The sequence below is a fragment of the Cervus canadensis genome, chromosome 14 (assembly GCF_019320065.1).
Source record: "Cervus canadensis isolate Bull #8, Minnesota chromosome 14, ASM1932006v1, whole genome shotgun sequence".
Lineage (NCBI taxonomy): Eukaryota > Metazoa > Chordata > Mammalia > Artiodactyla > Cervidae > Cervus > Cervus canadensis.
In genome coordinates, this window is record NC_057399.1 from 7,887,727 (window position 1) to 7,907,788 (window position 20,062).

The 20,062-nt window shown below is 40.3% G+C and overlaps 1 protein-coding gene across 1 annotated transcript in view; it reads right to left on the reverse strand.

Moving 5' to 3' along the window:
* The window catches only part of LOC122453341 (contactin-associated protein-like 3), a 198,994-nt gene that overhangs the window by 71,062 nt on the left and 107,870 nt on the right, over window positions 1–20,062 (reverse strand). Inside the window, exons 4-8 of the mRNA XM_043487328.1 lie at window positions 18,740–18,887; window positions 8,102–8,305; window positions 7,005–7,180; window positions 5,768–5,911; window positions 1,365–1,626 (exon numbers count right to left, since the gene is read on the reverse strand). Coding sequence (XP_043343263.1) covers window positions 1,365–1,626; window positions 5,768–5,911; window positions 7,005–7,180; window positions 8,102–8,305; window positions 18,740–18,887 — 934 coding nt within the window. The remainder of the gene's footprint in view (window positions 1–1,364; window positions 1,627–5,767; window positions 5,912–7,004; window positions 7,181–8,101; window positions 8,306–18,739; window positions 18,888–20,062) is intronic.

Below are 20,062 nucleotides of genomic sequence, written 5' to 3' on the forward strand. Positions count from 1 at the left end.
CAGTGCCGGCTTACAAAAAATTCAATACCTGACATATATGTGTGCTGGGGGAAGGGCAGTGTGTACCCACATAAACAACACTAAAAAGCTATCTCTTTTGGCTCATATTACATGTAAATTATGCGTGCATGCTAAGTTGCTTCCGTCATGTCTGACTCTTTGCAACGCTATGGACTGAAGCCTGCCAGGCAAGAATACTGGAGTGGGGTGTCATTTCCTCCACCAGGGGATCTTCCTGACCCAGGGATTGAATCCACGTCACCTGTGCCCCCTGCATTGCAGGCAGATAGTTTACCGCTGAGCCAAGATTTAAGCAATTGGCTGAATCTGAATTGACACTGTCAACTCAGTTCATTGCATGCTGATTGTCACATAAATTTTTTTTTAATTTATAAAAGGAAAGGAAAATTTAGTCTTCATTCCTAGCTTTTCAGTCTCAAACTGATAACCATAGATCCGACAAGGCAGGCCTTCCACATTAAGTCTTCAAGGAATAACATGCCATGAGTCCACCTAGGTTTAAATTTTATCAGTTTTAAATGTAAAGCAGTCCCCAAAGTTCAAAAATAACACGACTCAGAAGTGAGTCTGGAAATAAATAGGTTCTTCTCAGAAAACTACAGAACATTCACCCACTTAGAAGCAGCCTCACCAGAAATGAGTAGGAACACAGGAAGCGATGCTCAGACACAAGAAAGAAAAGTAACTTATAATATTTTGAAAATTAACATGTATACAGGTTTAAAAAACAGTTCAAAGAAATCTAGTTTCTTAAGACTCCTTAGAACAGTCTAATGCCTTCCAGTAATTCAAGTTTACTTCTAGGTTCTAACTCAAACTTATAAATAAATTTTTTTCTTTTATTATTTTTTATTAAAGTATAGTTGGTTTACAATGTGTTAGCTTCAAGCGTGCAGCAAAGTGATTTATATACACACGTGTCTATATACATATTCATTTTCATATTCTTTTCCCTTATAGGTTATTACAAAATACTGAGTAAGCTTCCCTGTGCTGTAACAGTAGGTCCTTGATGCTTATCCATTTTTATTAATAGTAGTGAATACCTGTCAATCCCAAATCCTAATCTATCCCTCTCCCTCCTTCCCCTTTGGTAACCACAAGTTTATGATCATTTATTTCTAAACTTTTTGATAATTATGCTGTCACATTGACTGACACACCAACAGCCTGGAGTTACCTATGTCGAAGGAAAAAGCAATCTAGTTCTCTCTATTAGGATTACGAATATCTTATGTATCCAGCTATTCATTTATTTTAAAGATTCCCCATCTTAGGTTAACATGCAAGAAGATACAGTCACAACAAAGACCTATGTGTTATCTCAGGGGGACGTTTATTACCTGCTGTGATGTCCCTGGCTGGATGTCCCAGCTGGGAGAGACTCAGCTTGAGTTTTCCATCACTAAGAACAAGGATGAGCGCTCCTGACCTATGCTGAAGCTGACTGGTCAGCAGCAGTCCCGCTCTGTTCCATGTTCGAAATTGAAAGATCACAGACACTTTGTCCTCTCCCGGAGTGCCTGGCAGCACCAAGTAGCTCCTGGAGCTCAGAAAAGTCATGGGGACAGTCTCCGTGTGTGAGCAGGAGAAGGACACGTTTCCCTGTGAACACAGTCAAACAGGCTTTAGGAAAGCACAGTTGGAATGCTTCCATTTCACAGACAACAGATTTTCCAAGACTTACTGAATTTCCTATCAACAATTCAGCAATCTAGGATTTTTAAAATGAGGCTTCCCCATCAAACTTAAATCCAGATTTACCTTATAGGTCCCTTGAAGCACTGTTCAAGGACTTCCCTGGTAGCCCAATAGTTAAGAATCTGCCTGTCAATGCAGGGGACGTGGGTTCGACTCTTGGTCCAGGAGCTAAGATCCCACATCCCGTGAGGCAACTAAGCCAACTAAGGCAAGTGGAATCTGCGAGCCCAACAGCCCGCGCTCTGCAAGAAGAGACGCCACCAGACGAGAAGCCCGGGCGATGCAGTGAGTCGCCCCTGCTCCCCGCAACTAGAGAAAGCCGGTGCACACACAGCGGTGAAAGCGCAATGAAGACCCAGGGCAGCCAAAAATAACTAAATATAAAAATGAAAAGAAAAAGTGCTGTTCAGCTGGGCAAACCTATTTCTGAGATTCTGGGGAACTGTCCATCTCCGCTACTAAGCATTTGCAAAGGAATCCTGAGCCACATCTTCCCAGACTTAATGCTGGGTGTGCAAGTTACGGTCTTTCCAGAAGTCACCTACCAATGTGAGCGCTGGACCATAAGGAAGGCTCAGCACCAAAGAATTGATGCTTTTGAATAGGGCTTGAGAAGACTCTAAAAAGTCCCTTGGACAGCAAGGAGATCAAACCAGTCAATCCTAAAGGAAATCAACCCTGAATATTCATTGGAAGGACTGATGATGAAACGCTGATACTTTGGCCCCCTGATGTGAAGAGCCGACTCATTGGACAAGACCCTGATGCTGAGGGCAGGGGGAGAAGTGGGCGACAGAGGATGGGAGATGGCTGGATGGCATTACAGACTCAATGGACATGAATCTGAGCAAACTGGGAGATTGTGAAGGACAGGGAAGCCTGGCATGCTGCAGTCCACGGGGTCGTAAAGAGACTCGGCTGAGTGATTGAACAACAGCAACAGTGCTGACTGTGGGATACAACAGAAAAGAGACAGTTTCCTCTCCTGGCGTGACAGAGGTTTTCCTCCGTTGCGAAGGCTAGCACCAAGGATGATAGACGTTTTCCTCCGTTGTGAAGGCTAGCACCGAGGATGATAGATGTTTTCCTCCATTGTGAAGGCTAGCACCAAGGATAACTTACTCCAGGAACTTTCTTGTGCTTGTCTTGATGATGTAAATGTGATTATAAGTGCATCACTCAGGTGATAGCTACATCTGACTATAGGTAGGGCATGTGCTTTTGCATGTCTGAAGATAAGAATGTGGCCAGGCTGGTCCTGCCACAGGTAGGCTGGTCTCTTCTCTGAAGTTCTTACAAACCAAATCACTCAAGGCCATCACCCAGCCTAAGATCTGATCTGTCTAGCAGGCTGTTTATATTTGTATATAATTCTGTTTTTAAAGATGTTTTTAATCCTTACAATATGTCTACTGCTCCAGAAACAAACTATATTTAATCATAGTGCTTGGATGGGCTCAATATAATTCCAATTAAACCCTCTACAAGAATTTTGTCTGAAATTAAAAACTTTTCTATAGATTTCAGATAGCACAATACATACCCAAACATTACTCTTCCTCTCCAAAAAATAATAAGGCAAATAAAAAGCCAGTGAGACAGAACTTAACTTACCAGATAGCAAAGTTACTGTGAGCAAATCAGTGTGTTACTGGTGTGGGAGTAGACATAGCAGTGGAACGGCATAAGGAGCTCACAAAAGATCCGAGAGTGTGTGTTACCTATTAATATAGAGTATACAGCCACAATACATGTATGCATTGTGTAGTTACATATTAATAAAGCTAGCATGTATGCTGCCGCTGCTGCTGCTGCTAAGTCGCTTCAGTCGTGTCCGACTCTGCGACCGCATAGACGGCAGCCCTCCAGGCTCCCCCATCCCTGGGATTCTCCAGGCAAGATCACTGGAGTGGGTGCCACTGCCTTCTCCAATGCATAAAAGTGAAAAGTGAAAGTGAGGTCGCTCAGTCATGTCCGACTCTTCGCGACCCCATGGACTGCAGCCCCCCAGGCTCCCCCATCCCTGGGATTCTCCAGGCAAGAGCGCTGGAGTGGGTGCCACTGCCTTCTCCGGGATGTGTAGTCATGTTCAATTCTTCTCAACCCCATGAACTTAGCTGGCCAGGCTCCTCTGTCCATGGGATTTTTTAGGCAAGAATACTGGAGTGTATTGCCATTTCCTCCTGCCAAGGTATCTTCCCACCCCAGCTATCGAACCTTCATCCCCTACATTTCCTGCATTGGCAGGCGGATTCTTTACCACTGAGCCACCTGGTAAAACTTAGTATATAAGGAAATTCAACTATGTGGGATAAAGGGTGGGTTAGTTATTAAATAGTGTAGGACCAAATGGATATCTATCAGGTAGAATACAAAAATTAATCTTATATCACATAAAGAAAAAAATTTCAAAGATTTAGTTTTTTTTTTATTTAAAAAATAAAACCAATTAAAAGTTCTTACAGGAAAATCCATGAGACCATGTATAGATTATAGGGTTTTAGAGACATTCCAAAGCTATAAAGAAGTATACAGACCTAATGACCACATATAAGTAAAAATATTTATATACTCAACATATCATGTAATATTTAATATGAGATTGATAAATCTGAAAAAATATATGGACCATGAATGACAGAGGGTTATCTATCAAATATAAAACTGTCTTGTAAATTGACCAAAAATTAAAGAAATAAAATAAAAATTAAGCAAAAGAATAGGAGTGAACAACGATCAGAAATGCAAGTCCAAATGGACAAAAAACAGGTGAGAAGATTATTTAATTCACCTGTAGTCCCATAAACACAAAGTAACAAAGAGATATTAGTTCATGTTCCGTGAGCTGGCAGGGGTATATGAGGGCTGGCTGAGACGTGATGGAAGGTTCTAACATTACATTGCTTGTGGAAAATGTCATGCTATAACTTTTTGGAAAGCAATCCAACAACGTTTATTGAAATGTAAAACTGTATAAAACTTGTGACCAAGAAATTCTACTTCTGGAATTTTACCCCATCAAAAGGGAAGCCCCTGTATTGAGCATATATGTGCAACTGTCAGCTTATAGTGGTAAAAAAAAAAAAATGAGATAAAGCAAATGCCCTGAGTAGGAAATGACTAGATAAATAATGGCATGTTTTCCTAATGGATAGTGATGTAGACATTCTAATGTAGAACTATTCCTGATAATGGAAAAGAATTCCTACAAGGCATTGTTGAATCAAAAAATCTAGATGGAGAAAAACTTATAAAATGATATTTTTTTGTAAACAATGTCAAATGTGGAAGCATACAGATTCATAAATACATGTGTGAGTATGAGTCTATCTATCTATAGAGGTTTCCATTACTATGGACCAAACAAGGAAGGACAAATGTTAGTAACATCCCAGCTTGACAGAGGGACTGTGGAGAATATGGAGAAAGAAGGAAGAAACCAATTGAAAAGAAAAACACTGCATTAAAATGCCTTAATATGATTGCACTTTAACATTTTTGTGAAACTATTCATCTATTTCCACAAACACATAAAAATGAAACCACACATAAACTAAAAAAGTACAGTAGGCTTTCTGTATGCCCAGGTTCTGCATCTTCATATACAACAAACCAACCAGGGAAATATTTAGAAAGAAAAATTTCAGAAAGTTCCAAAAAGCAAAACTTGAACTTGACCAGCACCAGCAACTACTCACATAACAATTACATTGTATTTACAACTATTTACATTATCACTTACATCGCGTTAGGTACTATACATAATCTAGAGTCCATTTAAAGTATATGGGAGGATATGACTAGGTTATATGCAAATACTGTGCCATTTTATTTTATTTTATTTTTGTGCTATTTTATACAAGGGACTTGAGCATCCTTGGATTGCTCCAACTCCGGGGTCCTGGAACCAATTCCCCAAGGATACCTAGGGATAACTATACCCATGATTTGTACCTTCCCTGCCTTCAGAAGAGGTATATTTTAAAGCTGAATCAATCAAACTGCAGTTCCCTTTTCTATTGAACTTGCATATAGACTTTCTTACCATGATGAGGACCTGTGGCCTGTGTTTCTTGGACAAATCAATGATATCCACTCCATTAAAATAGAGATTTTCAAAGCAGCCATGAAAGTTTTTATGTGGGAATGCCACTGATTTTCCATGTCCAGGAATCCCTCCGAAGCTGATCTTAGAAAGAAAAAAATGACATAAATAACATTGTTTAATGATTTTCTGATTATCTGCCTAAACATGTATGATTAGCAGGTATAGTGGTAATTGTCTCAAATCTGCTTGCATTATTTTATATTATCATGCTAATTTCAAAGGAGGTTTTATATGTATTTCCCAGTGCTCTGAGATAAATACATTAAATATATACACAAAAATAAATACACTGACATAAATATATTAAATATCCTTCTTACAATTTGCTGCTACTCATATAGTTCTGTCATTTTTGTTGATGGGGAATATTGATCTTTATGCCCACAGTAAATCTCAGTTTGTATGACAAGGCAGTCTACTGTGAGGATATTCTACTTTATAAACTAGACTATGGGATCCTGCTCTTTGCCACGACTCTGATAGATTAGAATTACAAAGCCACTGGTAATATCATTCAAGACCAGAATCGCCAGCTGGTCCCTGCTGCTGAGGCCACTCATACCAAGTGAATGCTGAAACCTGGTTTGCTGACAGATGTGCTCAGCAGAACTGGCAGAACAAGCAATGCATTTCAGTGTATGTTAGACACACATGGGCAACACGCTGCAAACATCGTCAGGTGTTTAAAAACCCCAAGAAACAGTATTCTGAGATGTGTGCATTTGGCTTTCTTGTTACTTAAAAAATTCAGATTAGAATATATGTGGATTACGTCTCTAAATTATCCTAGGTAGCTAATTCTGTTTAGGATTGCCCTAAAACAAAGAAATCTCGAAGGTAATATTTGCAGTCAAACACCAGATGGAATACAGAGGAACTGTGTGAACAAATGCATTTAAAAGTATTCTTTGTTGAACTGGTAGCTCTTCATGTATGGATTTCCTAAATTTAACAACTGTTTACTCTCATGTGAAGACTAACATCTGTAAGGAATAAAATGTCTCAATAGCTTGAGCATGTATCTTCCAGTGTGAAGTTACCACACATAGGAAATGTTTTATCAGAATTCTGAATTAGTAGGAAAGGGAATTTTTCAATGTAGTAGTATTTTCTATAGAAGATTACGCTGCAATCAAACGATAAAATCTGTAATACTTAAAAAGTCATTTCACACCTTATAGTCGAGATCCACATAGTTGGAGTCTCCTTTCGCCTGAAAATGATGAGTGTGTGTGTCCACAGTGAAGTTGACGTCTGTACTGAGGAGCTCAATGAGAACAGAATGCCAATGCTCATCATCCAGCAAACTGCCCAGCATGAGGGCATCAGGCGAGGGCGAGCTAGCATGACCTGAAAAGGAAGGAAGTGTAAATGCACCGTTCCGTCTAGCTCAACACCATGATCAATGCTTTCAGGTTTAGCATTTCTCACATCAGTTACACTTTCCTTACATTCTTTTATCCCAAGAACTGGTGCGCTGCTTTTATCTTAATCTTAAATACAATCTTCTTTGATATTGAGTAACATCTTCTATCTAACTTGTTTTATTATTATTATTATGTCCTGAATTTTCATTTTTCTTGAAAATATTTTCTTTCTAGGTCTTCATTCATAGGACTACTTCAAAAGTTTATGATAAGCCACCCTTGTCATCATGATATAATCAGGTTGTTTACTGAGCATCTGCTACTGATCTTACATGATTATCAAGAAATAACACTTTTTACATAAAAGCACGCTGAAGATCACACATGTACAGTAGAGCTCGACTGTAGGTGACCATGTGTCCATTTGCCTGGGCAGCTCTGGTCTTCAGAATAATTATTTATAGGGTCTGCTTTCTTTCACAAAAGTGTTCGTTTTTGTTTGTGCTTGTTTTGTTTTTTAAAGAAAGGCAGACTGCCACATGGAATGCCTCATTTGGATGTGTCTGGAGTCTTGGAAGCTTGGCGACCCTACGTTCTCCTGCAAGTGGACCTTGAGGGCTTGTTTCGAGGTTCTAGCAGAGAAGCAAAGCCATGCATATACCTTTGACCAAAGAACGGCCCTCCTCTAGAGGAGAAGGTAGTCCTCCTCAACCAAGGGCTCAGCTTCGGGAGGAACGCATGTGGAACTATGAGGGAGGAAGGGAGCACCTTTCCAGCCAAGCCAGATCACCCTCACATCCAAACGTACTCTGGGTTTAAATTAGCCGCTTAACTGTGAAGGAAAATTCATCGTAAAAGATACTTTCATCTAAATAGTATTTCCCGAAACACCTTTTTTTTTTACCTGAATTAAGGAATAAGATGAGTTTTCCTTTAACTAACTCCAGGGTGAAGTGTTTGTCATTTGGTCCTTCTCTGTGGAGTAGAATCCCATTGTTCTCTCTGGTTTTAAATTTCAGAGAAATAACTTCTTTGATTGGATTTATGGATTTATGATTAAATGTGTACAGCAAAGAACTCTTCCCATCAAAATGAACCATCTCAGATCCTACAATGGAAGACATTAAAATGTGATCTAATTATAATATAGTCTTATCAGTTCATTAAAATGTGTAAGTCAACACACACATATACATACATAGCATATCTCTGGCTTGTTTAATGTATCTAATGTATCTGATATATCTAAACTCCACTGTTTGCTTTTTCTCACATCTTCCCCAAAATGTATCATCTAGAAATGTTGATTAATTTCAATTTCTCCTATCTTTTACTGGCCTATTTCCATCCTGTAAATAACAAAGATGAGGAAGAAAGTTAAAGTCAATTTCCCCTGAATAAAATCTCCCTGTACATTTAATAATCATTCAACGTTTCTGTTTTTCTGAAAAGCTATACTAGTTCTCACAAACTGGTAAGAAATTAAATATCAGTGTCACTCAATGTAAATGGCTTAATTATTCCTGAACCAGAAACTCTGACTTTTAACATTTCTCACGTAAGCAGTCACTTTAATATATTTCTGTCTGGCCATAAAAGACACCAGATATACTAAATGCTACTGCAGACCCTACTAAAGGGTTCTCAGTAAACAGGGACGCATTTTTATTACAGCATTTGGGCCCAGTGACAGCAAAAGGGCAGGCCTGTCGTGTGCGGTGTCCTCAGCACACCGGGAAGACCGCTCAGCTACAGCCAGTCATCGCCACGCTGCCGCCACGCAGGCTGTGTCTGGGGCGTGCGTGGGCCTGCATGCCACTCAGGTTTACTTCCAGGCCTTCCCCTGTGGCTCGGCTGGAAAAGAATCTGCCTTCATTGCAGGAAACCTGGGCTCGATCCCTGGGTTGGGAAGGTCCCCTGGAGAAGGGAGAGGCTACCCACTCCAGTATTCAGGCCTGGAGAACTCCCGGACTGTATAGCACATGGGGTCACAAAGAGTCCAACATGACTGAGCAACTTTCATTTCTTTCAATCTTTGGGCTTCCCTGGTGGTTCAGATGGTAAAGCGTCTGCCTGCAATGTGGGAGACCCGCATTCGATCCCTGGGTCAGGAAGATCCCCTGGAGAAGGAAATGGCAATCCACTCCAGTACTCTTGCCTGGAAAATTCCATGGATGGAGGAGCCTGGTGGGCTACAGTCCATGGGGTCCCAAAGAGTCAGACACAACTGAGCGACTTCACTTCACTTTAGCTATTTCAGAAAACCCTTGATATTCACAACTTAAAAAAAAATCATCCATTTTATGCAGGTACCTTTTGAAAAAGCGGAAGTTTGATTCACATCAGTCAGTTCAGTTCAGTCACTCAGTGGACAGAACTGAACCAACTTTTTGCAACCCCATGGACTGCAGCACGCCAGGCTTCCCTGTCCATCACCAATGCCAGAGCTTAGTCAAAACTCACGTCCATCGTGTCGGGGATGCCATCCAACTATCTCACCCTCTGCCATCCCCTTCTCCCACATGCAATCTTTCCCGGCATCAGGGTCTTTTCAGATGAGTCACTTCTTCGTATCAGGTGGCCAAAGTATCAGAGTTTCAGCTTCAGCATCAGTCCTTCCAATGAATATTCAGGACTGATTTCATTTAGGATGGACTGGTTGGATCTCCTTGCAGTCCAAGGGACTCTCAAGAGTCTTTTCCAACACCACAGTTCAAAAGCATCAATTCTTCAGCACTCAGCTTTCTGTATAGTCCAACTCTCACATCCACACATGACTACTGGAAAAAACAAAGAGTTGACTAGACAGACCTTTGTTGGCAAAGTAATGACTCTGCTTTTTAATATGCTGTCTATGTTGGTCATAACTTTCCTTTCAAGGAGCAAGTGTCTTTTAATTTCATGGCTGAAGTCACCAGCTGCAGTGACTTTGAAGCCCAAAATAATAAAGTCTCTCACCATTTCCACTGTTTCCCCAACTATTTGCCATGAAGTGATGGGACCAGATGCCGTGATCTTAGTTTTCTGAATGTTGAGTTTTAAGCCAACTTTTTCACTCTCCTCGTTTACTCTCATCAAGAGGCTCTTTAGTTCTTCTGCGCTTTCTGCCATAAGGGTGGTGTCATCTGCTTACCTGAGGTTATTTATATTGCTCCCGGCAATCTTGATCCAGCTTGTGCTTTACTCCAGTCTGGCATTTCGTATGATATTCTGTATATAAGTTAAATAAGCAGGGTGACAATATATAGCCTTGATGTACTCTTATCCCAATTTGGAACCAGTCTGTTGTTCCATGTCCAGTTCTAACTGTTGCTTCCTGATCTGCATGCAGATTTCTCAGAAGGCAGGTCAGGTGGTCTGGTATTCCCATCTCTTTAAGAATTTTCCAGTTTGTTGTGATCCATGCAGTCAAAGGCTTTGGCATAGTAAATAAAGCAAAAGTAGCTGTTTTTCTGGAACTCTCTTGCTTTTTCAGTGATCCAGTGGATGTTAGCAATTTGATCTCTGGTTCCTCTGCCTTTTCTAAATCCAGCTTGAACATCTGGAAGTTCACAGTTCACATACTGTTGAAGCCTAGCTTGGAGAATTTTGAGCATTACTTTACGAGCGTATGAGATGAGTGCAACTGCGGCGTAGTTTGAGCATTCTTTGGCAATGCCTTTCTTTGGAATTGGAGTGAAAACTGACCTTTTCCAGTCCTGTGGCCACTGCTGAGTTTTCCAAATTTGCTGGCATATTGAGTGCAGCACTTTCACAGCATCATCTTTAGGATTTGAAATAGCTCAACTGGAATACCATCACATCCACTAGCTTTGTTTGTAGAGGTGCTTCCTAAAGCCCACTTGACTTCAAATTCCAGGATGTCTGGCTCTAGGTGAGTGATCACACCATTGTGGTTATCTGGGTCATGAATATCTTTTTTGTACAGTTCTTCTGTGTATTCTTGTCACCTCTTCTCTTGATTCACATACAAAATGTGAAATATATAAACACTGAACTCTGTCTCTAAGCCATATAATCAAACAATTATTCTTTGTTGCATAATTAAATAAATATGATTAATGAAAATATAATTCTGTTAAATTCAAATGTGTCCCTTAGAGTATTAGATAATAATAAACTAATGAAAACTTGATAATAAAGAATTTAAATGCTTTCACGTTTTTGCAGTACAGTTTATGTGTCACTGAAAGACAATGCTAATAATTAAGGCTTATTTTTGCAGTCAGCTAATAAGTTTTTTTCTGTAAGTGATTTTCCCAGGATTATTTTGATTGAATTATGTTTTTCCTCATCTTCCCTCTTGCTGTTTTGTTCTGGAAGAGTAATACTCATCTTCTAGGGCTCAGAATCTCTTGGAGGGTTTGTTAAACACAGACTGATAGGTCCCATCTCAGGGTTTCCGACTGACCAGGTGTGTTGGGCAGGGGGGCCTGAGTATCTGGGCTTCTAAAGAGTCCCCTGTGATGTTGACACTGCTGATCTGTGCCTATACTTTGAGAATCACTGCTCCAAAGCACCTACATTATATTTCCAGAATATTCCCCTCAGGCAAAACGGAGTCATGAAAAATGTATTATATGATAGAAACACAAAAACGTGCCTTTGAAAAGTTTCTTTTTTCTTAATGTTTTGACTCTCTTTCTAAAGAGATCACTAACACTGGTTTCTAGAACAATTACCCACATGTGAGTCATCAAATTATATCTTATGAGGCATATTCAACATGTATTTTGACAGATTTTTTTAAGCCTAAAGTGACTAAATTATAATACAGATATGTAACCACTTAAAAATCATGTATCTTGCAACAGTTTAACTAAAATCTTAAATGATAATAACTTGAGCTCAATTGAAGAGGTTACTAAAGAGATAAAATTCAAAAACTGCTTTTAGAAATCCAGACTTTTAAGCTTCCCTTCACTGAAACCACCTACATCATGCTTCAGCCTCTTACTGTACAGTCCCATGAGCTAATGTTTCAAGATTTGTTTAAAAAGAATTAAGCTTGAAAACAAAGAAGAGGCGGCAGAGAGTAGAAGGCCCTGCAAAGCCAGAAGCATCTGCTGGCTGATCCTTCACAGAAGCTTGCCATCCCCCACTCAGCAGAACCACGGAGCGATCATTCCTGGGCCTGGCTCCTGATGGTTACGCAGGAAGAATGAACTCACAACCAGACATTTTGTGACGTTTTTGTGATTGAAAAATCAAAAATCCTATTTTATATAGGAAATCACAAATGTCATTATTTTTATTGACTTTCCTATTACATAATTCAATATACTCTATTCTTGAATATATATTTTATGAGGTAAAGAATAGGTTAATAGTTCTGCTCCTGGCTACATATTTCTGTGTATAATATAAAAGACTGGTTTCTATACACAGCCTTCCATAGGTCCAAATTCTACTTTGGCAAGGATTTTGCTTTGGCATAACGAAATTTTCTTATTAAAAGACCACTTCTAGAGGGAGGTGGGAGGGGGGATCGGGATGGGGAATACGTGTAAATCTATGGCTGATTCATATCAATGTATGACAAAAAAAATAAATTAATTAAAAAAAAAAAAAAGACCACTTCTTTCCACCTTCACTATCCCCCAACCCCAAACTAATTTCCACCCATTCCACAAGCACAGCATTATTTTCAGTTGATATTGATGCAAGTATCACAAACTCTGCTGGATGCTGGGACAAAACAGGCGAGGACAGATATGGCCCAGCCCTCCTGGAACTGACAGTTCTTCCCTCACTTGCTCATTTCTACTATCATGGAAAAACAGATTGCACCTGTAATACCTAATGTCTTACTGTGGGTTGCTAGGAAACTACAGTGACAAGGAAATGTCTTAGAGCTTAGGATGGAGATAGGAGAAACAAAGACTCTTCTCTGTTGAAAGTGTTTGGAAAGAAAGAATGCAAAGAATCAAGGTCATCTAGGTATCAAACTATCACAGAATAAATACTCTTTATACAAAATTTACACATAGGCATTGGAAAGTGGACAACCATGGTTCAAAAACTGGGCTGCAGTATTAACCAAGAAGTCCTCCGGGTAAGTCCACATAACAAATAAGAATACACATGATCACACAGAATATTCAGATTGGAAACTCAGTTATAATAAGCCTCATCAAACAGAATTTATTTTATAAAATATCATTCACTACCAAGTATTCATAAACCAATCTGAATATTAGAAAACAATTTGGCAAGTCAATACATATGTATATTTTAAAATTTAGCACTAAATACTGAAACATGATTTGTAAAAGCTATAGATTTAAAAATGTAAAAATTTTACAGATAGTCGTATTTTGGGATAGAGAGTATTTTGTTCAGTAAGTCAGCAGCAATGAGCTCTCCAAGTAGGAATGAGGGAGAACCCTAGGTGGTCCTCCTTGAGTTTAATCTCCACTAAATAGAGGCTCCCTTGAGCTTCAAATCACCAATCATGCCATGACCTGCAGAAGCCAACTTTCATGTCTCAGGGCTTACTGGTAATGAATGCTGAGATGAACTCATTTCCACCAGCCCACTAAGCATAAAATTTTTGCTACTGTACTCCTATAAGAACAAATCAAATGCTATATGCCCACAACTAATACAAATAATCCACTAAATTTATTTGAATGAAAACACCAAAATAATGCATTAAATTACCACTTAGCATCATACTTAACTTTTACAAGAAATCCTCATATTTATAAAATGCTTTTGTATGTAATTCAATTATTTAAACAATTGGGGTACTTGACACAGAAGTCACTCATTATGTGTTGAAACAGAAAGCAATGGTTCCCTCTATGTAAGAGTACAGAACCTACATTCCAGAAAGAGTAGGGGAAATGTGATATTTAGCTGAAAAATAGGAAGTGTTTTCCCAATGTCACATGTTATAAACATTTGCTTTATTAACTGAGGCTATATTTTGATAAATGCATCAGTAACAATATTATTAAAGAAAACCCCACATATGCTTGCCATTTTGTCAGTAAGGAGAATAAGTTAGTGCTGATATATTTAGAGCCTCTGATCTGGTCCCACAAAAGCCCTTCATTACATAGAACAGTTGCTCAGAGAAAGAATCTGTGAAGTTGTCTTGTAAGGATTTGAATATTGGTTCCATAGTGGAAAACTTACTCAGCCTCTCTGTGCCTCAGTTTCCTTACCTGTAAAAGGATAAAGAAGTCTCTTCCACCAACACTAATTATATTGTTACTAAAAAACTTAATATCTATATAGTGTGTACCGCAATGTCTGAAACAGGTCTAGTCCACAGTGGGCACGGGCTTCATCATGACTGCCAGTGGTAAGTCACTCCAGTCGTGTCTGACTCTGCCACCCAGTGGACTGTAGTTCTCCTGGCTCCTCTGTCCATGGGATTCTCCAGGCAAGAATACTAGAGTGGGTTGCCATTTCCCTCTCCAGGGGCCCTTCCTAATTCAAAGATCAAACCGGCATCTCTGGCATTGCAGGCAGATTCTTTACCACTAAGCCAATAAGGAAGCCCCATCTTCTATTTATGTGAAGTGAAAGTCGCTCAGTCATGTCTGACTCTTTGAGGCCCATGGGCTATACAGTCCATGCAATTCTCCGGGCCAGAATAGTGGAGTGGGTAGCCTTTCCCTTCTCCAGGGAATCTATATACTGGGACACAAATTGAGAATGAGAAGTCCACGCCCAAATTTAGCTGATCTACAAAGAACAGGCATTTCCCTTCACATCTACCCCCTCCTTAGTATCTGGGGAGCAAAGATTGTGCCTTATTCACTTTATTCAGCAGGGTGGCTTGCATGGGGTAAAAGTTTTGTAAACATGTACTGAATTAGTACTTTTTCTAATCTAGTTTGAATTTTTTCTGCTTTTTCCATAATTGTAATGGATAATACAGATCAGCATTCTCTCATATGACTACAGGTCATTAATAACTTCCAGAGTTTTTATTTGTCATGGTGACTACTTATCCTTTCATCCTATGTTCCTCTATTCATATTAATGCATTTTCTAAACTGAAGTCTACTTCGAGTAGAACCAGTGCTTACCAGAAGGAAGTTCCATATGCAGACTTTTCTCTCAACATTCTCGCTAAATATTACAAAAGAGACACTTTTTATTTTTATAAAACATTAAGAACAGGTTTATAAACATTGACACATGGTGCGGTTGTTACATAGAACATTTTTCACTGCAACAATCAACGTATTTTTTTTTTAAGTAAAATAAACACAAGGTTTTAAAACAGGCAAGAACATGTTCTAGTCCCCTCTTCTCTTCCCTCTTAACCCATTTGACTTTCAATGCATGATTTGACAAAGGACGGAAGTGCCACATGGATGACTATAGACCCCGATGGGGGTCCCCATTCTGTGCCTATCTAGTCGACATTTCTGAATTCATGAACTGTGTCCCTCATTTTTTCTCCCCTCCTCTCCTCTCTTCCTTTCTTCCCTCTCTCACTCCAACAATAAACACAGTGATGAATATAAAATCACATCACAATCGTGGGGCTGATACGACGCAGTACAAGGAAGCACTTGAGAATGACACTGACTATGAACACGTGGAGTCAGAGCCAATGGCAGGAGAGACTCAGAAGACGACCAACAGCTTCACTGAGGAAATCATGGCGAAACTGCGGGAATTATCCAGACGTCTGTGGAGAAGGCAACGGCACCCCACTCCAGTACTCTTGCCTGGAAAATCCCATGGACAGAGGAGCCTGGTGGGCTGCAGTCCATGGGGTCCCTAAGAGTCGGGCACAACTGAGCAACTTCACTTTCACTTTTCACTTTCATGCATTAGAGAAGGAAATGGCAACCCACTCCAGTGTTCTTGCCTGGAGAATCCCAGGGAGGGAGGAGCCTGGTGGGCTGCAGTCCATGGGGTCACACAGAGTGGGACACAACTGAGCGACTTAGCAGCAGCAGCATCCAGATGTGTGGGGCTTCAGAGACCTGTATCAAGGATGTCAACTTGGAATTGGTCAGACTGTATGTAAATGTTGTTGAAAACATGAAATGGGATGAAAGCTCAGTGACCAATTTTGGGTAGAATATAGAGCTTAGAACAAGTACATAGGAAATGTTAACACTGAATGGATGTGAATGCTAGAGGCGGGGGGCGGGGGCAGGGGAAAGTGAAGAATCCCATGCCAGGCCCTGGCCTTGGTGGGTAGATCAGTAGGGACTCTAAGAAGACCTGACACTTTCCACTTTTACTCTATAAATGGGGAGAGGGCTTTTCAGTTAGTGAAAATATATATGCCAAACCAAGAAGCCATGAAAATATGCAGTGTTTATAGGAATAGTAAATATCACTGTAAATGGAATGTAAACAGATGAAACTGAAAAGAGATAACCAATCTGGACATTCTCTCACTAACAACAGGGCAGAGGAAGCACACATGAAAAAAGAGAATAATTATCACTTTGAGCTATAAACCAAATCACATTAAATTACTGCCAAAAATAAAAATGCAAAGTGCTACACTTGAATCATTATTAATAATAAGAATGAAGACAAAATAGAGCCACTAATATTGAGATATATATTTTGTGTTGTTTTACAAGTGATGATTATTTCCTGTTTGCATTTTTACGCTAGGAGTCCCTTGTGCCCAACAGTTCGTGTTTGCTGAATTTAGGATGCAGGCAGGTTCCATGACAACTGTACAGTCAACTGGCCCCTCCAGGCAGCAGACACGCAGCTTTGATCTTCCTGGTACTGACCTCCAACCCAAGAAACTGGAGTAGTAGCTCCTCACCAAGAACATCAAGCTAACGGCAAAGCCCCATCAAAGAGCATGTTCTGCTTTGAAGTCAGTAAACCTGAAGTTGCTTCCAGAGTAATGGGAGAAGGAGACATTAATTTCATGGGATCAAAGAGAAACTCTAAATATCAGGCGTCATGGCCATCCCAGCAGTGAGCACACTGACAGGCCCCAGAACCAAAAGGATGGAAGGAAATGATCAGCAGAAAGAGGGAGGCAACCCAGCACCATCTATGCTGAATGGTCCAGGACTCATAAACACTAGAGAGTGAGGCGGGGTTAGGAAGCAGAGTCAAACAAAACATGCCATCAGGAAGGGGTATGGAACAGAGGCTAAAGGTGACCCTTGAGTGTGGGATGGGTGGCGTGGGTGAGCCTCGGCTCCAGAGCCACCCACTGTCTGTGGGGGGTTATCAAAGTGGAACTGATCTCTCCACTGTTCCACAACTCATGCCCACATCCATCCCTGCACCACAAGAACACTAAATTCCTACTCCTCCAGTTTATATATGTCGTTTCATCTTATAAGCACCATCCCTACCCCTGTCTCACTGCCCACGACCTTTAGCTTGAAAACTGAATGTCAAAAAGTTTCCTTTTCCAACCCAACCCTCTATTCCCCATGCCCCATGATCATGTTACAATATGTTATATTTGCTTTGTACAATTTTATGACTTCTCATAAACTCCTGACAAAGAAATAAATAATCTCAGAAGCGTCCCCCACATACAATCCAGTTCTCTGCAGATAAATAAATTCACATATGACAAGTGAGGGAATAAAGAAATCAATGTCTGAATAGTATGGTAGTCGTGAACACAAAATGAGGAAAAAAGACAGTTTTAAATCTTAGATGCAATATGTAATAGCTCTCACAAACATCTAATTTCTCAAAGGTTTGGTTTCTTTCTTTTCTGAAGCATTGAGGTTACTACTATACTGAATTCATTTGGTTAGAGTGGGAGTTGAATGAGAAAATGTTGTAGGAGGTCGGATCTGACATATTAAATACCCTGTGTGTGGTATATCTTATGGTCACACTTCTCTACAGAGTTAATCTTCTGATCAGGGACAGAATGAAGTGTGACAAAAACCCCAACATGTTCCCAGCCAACTTATTATTCTTCAGGTCACTCTTCCAGTTTTCTAGAAGATTATATTTTAAATTAATTTTTTCATTTTTGTGTTCACTTACAAAATACCAGTATATTCTAGACCTTCGAAATGGCAGCTGTAGATTTGATCCCCCATGTATTTCATGGAACGCTTTTACATTTGTCTTTATGCTCAGATTGACTGCCAGCATCTTTTCTTTCATTGTCAGTGGGGAAAAGCCAGAAGACATAAAACATAAGTGATGTTCAAAAGAAGTTCCCACAGCGACGCAAGTAGAGAGGAAAGTGAGTCCCCATGGGGAGCAGGGAACACGGGGACAGCTGTTCTCACCTGTGTTCCCAGCGGCAGAAGACAGAACCATCAATCACAATAAATATAACTGCTCTTGATTTGAGCTCTGTTCATTTTATGAAGTGCCCACTATATAACAGGTACTCAGCTAACCTCTGAGAATCTAAGATTTAAAGGCTCATTTCCGGTCCTCCTCTGAATTCGACCTTAAAATAACTGTAATATTATCAAGACTTTTCATAAAACCAGTGCCGCCTGCACAGATATTTAAAAAGCTGAAAAAGTCAAGTTCCATTTTCAATTTGGTGTTTAGAACACAACACTCCATCAAAAACTTCATTTGAGGAATAAGCACCACTTACTGTAGGCACATCCATACACTTCAATCCGCATCCCAATCCTGCCTTTGGGGCTCCAGGTTAAGGGGAGGAAGCGCAGGAATCTGGCTTCGAAGGTCGGCTGGAGTCTGTAGTGTACCACGCTGTCTGCATTTGTGTTTCCTGGAAAACCCTGAGAGAAAACGGAGAAAGGAATCAATGTGTTTGCATAATACCATCTTCCTGCTCTCACCTCACAGGCTAATAATGAGCAAACGATGCTTCACTTTGTTAGTATGCAAATTCATGGCTGCTTTAGAGCAACTCTGCTAACATTTGAGGCATGTGACAATTTCTCTTCAATGCCTGGATTAGTCATCATCATCTAAACTTTCCTTATTTGTAGGGTAGTTTAAGCTTCAATGGCAGCATTACACTGGCTATAAACCTGCTGCTTTCAAAGACTTGCTTTTAGAAAGTTGCTCAGCCCCCACCTAAATCATTTCCTAATCTCCAAGTAGTCAAGACACACAACCTCACTTCCAGGACAAACAAGCCCAATGCCAGCTTGCAGGATGTACAAAAAGAATCCTAGACCCTAAAACTTGAGAGTTGGTGGGGGGTGCGGAATCTGACCAGTGTTCGAGTTCAAAACCCTTAACTAATAAATGCAAAAATGTTAGTTACTTAGACATGTCCGACTTGTTGCAACCCCAGGGACTATAGCCTGCCAGGCTCCTCTGTCCATGGGATTTCCCAGGCAAGAATACTGGAGTGGGTTGCCATGCCCTCCTCCAGGGGATCTTCCCAACCCAGGGATTGAACCTGCATCTCCTGCACTGTAGGCAGATTCTTCACTGCTGAACCACCAATGCAAAACTCAAGCCTAAGAAAATGAAGAGTCTGCAGGCAGGATAGCTATTCTCCACTGTGGCCAGGACAAGATTGTGGGGATTCAAATTTTGATCTGTGTTCACTGTGCTTTGTCCAGCTGCCCCAAGTTATCAGCATTTAGGAGGTGCTTGGGGAAACACTCCAACACCACCTGCCACAAGATAGGAGGGGTGGTTTCTCAACCGTGGGCATCTGGCTTCATGCTAGAAGGAGTCAGCATGAGAGCAAAGAAACTTGTTATAAGGAGTATGACTTCTTTTTCATGGTGTTCTTTTTAATGTAAATATCAGAAAGCAGGAAAACCAAAAAATGGATGATGTTGTTGTATACACATACATCAATTATAGATATGTTACTAATGACTTATTCATTTTAAAAAGACATGTAGGCGAGGCAGCTTGCATAAACACAGCACAATCTCCAACAGGCAGGAAGTGCATCCCAATGCACCTTCTCCAGTCGTCCTGGCAAACC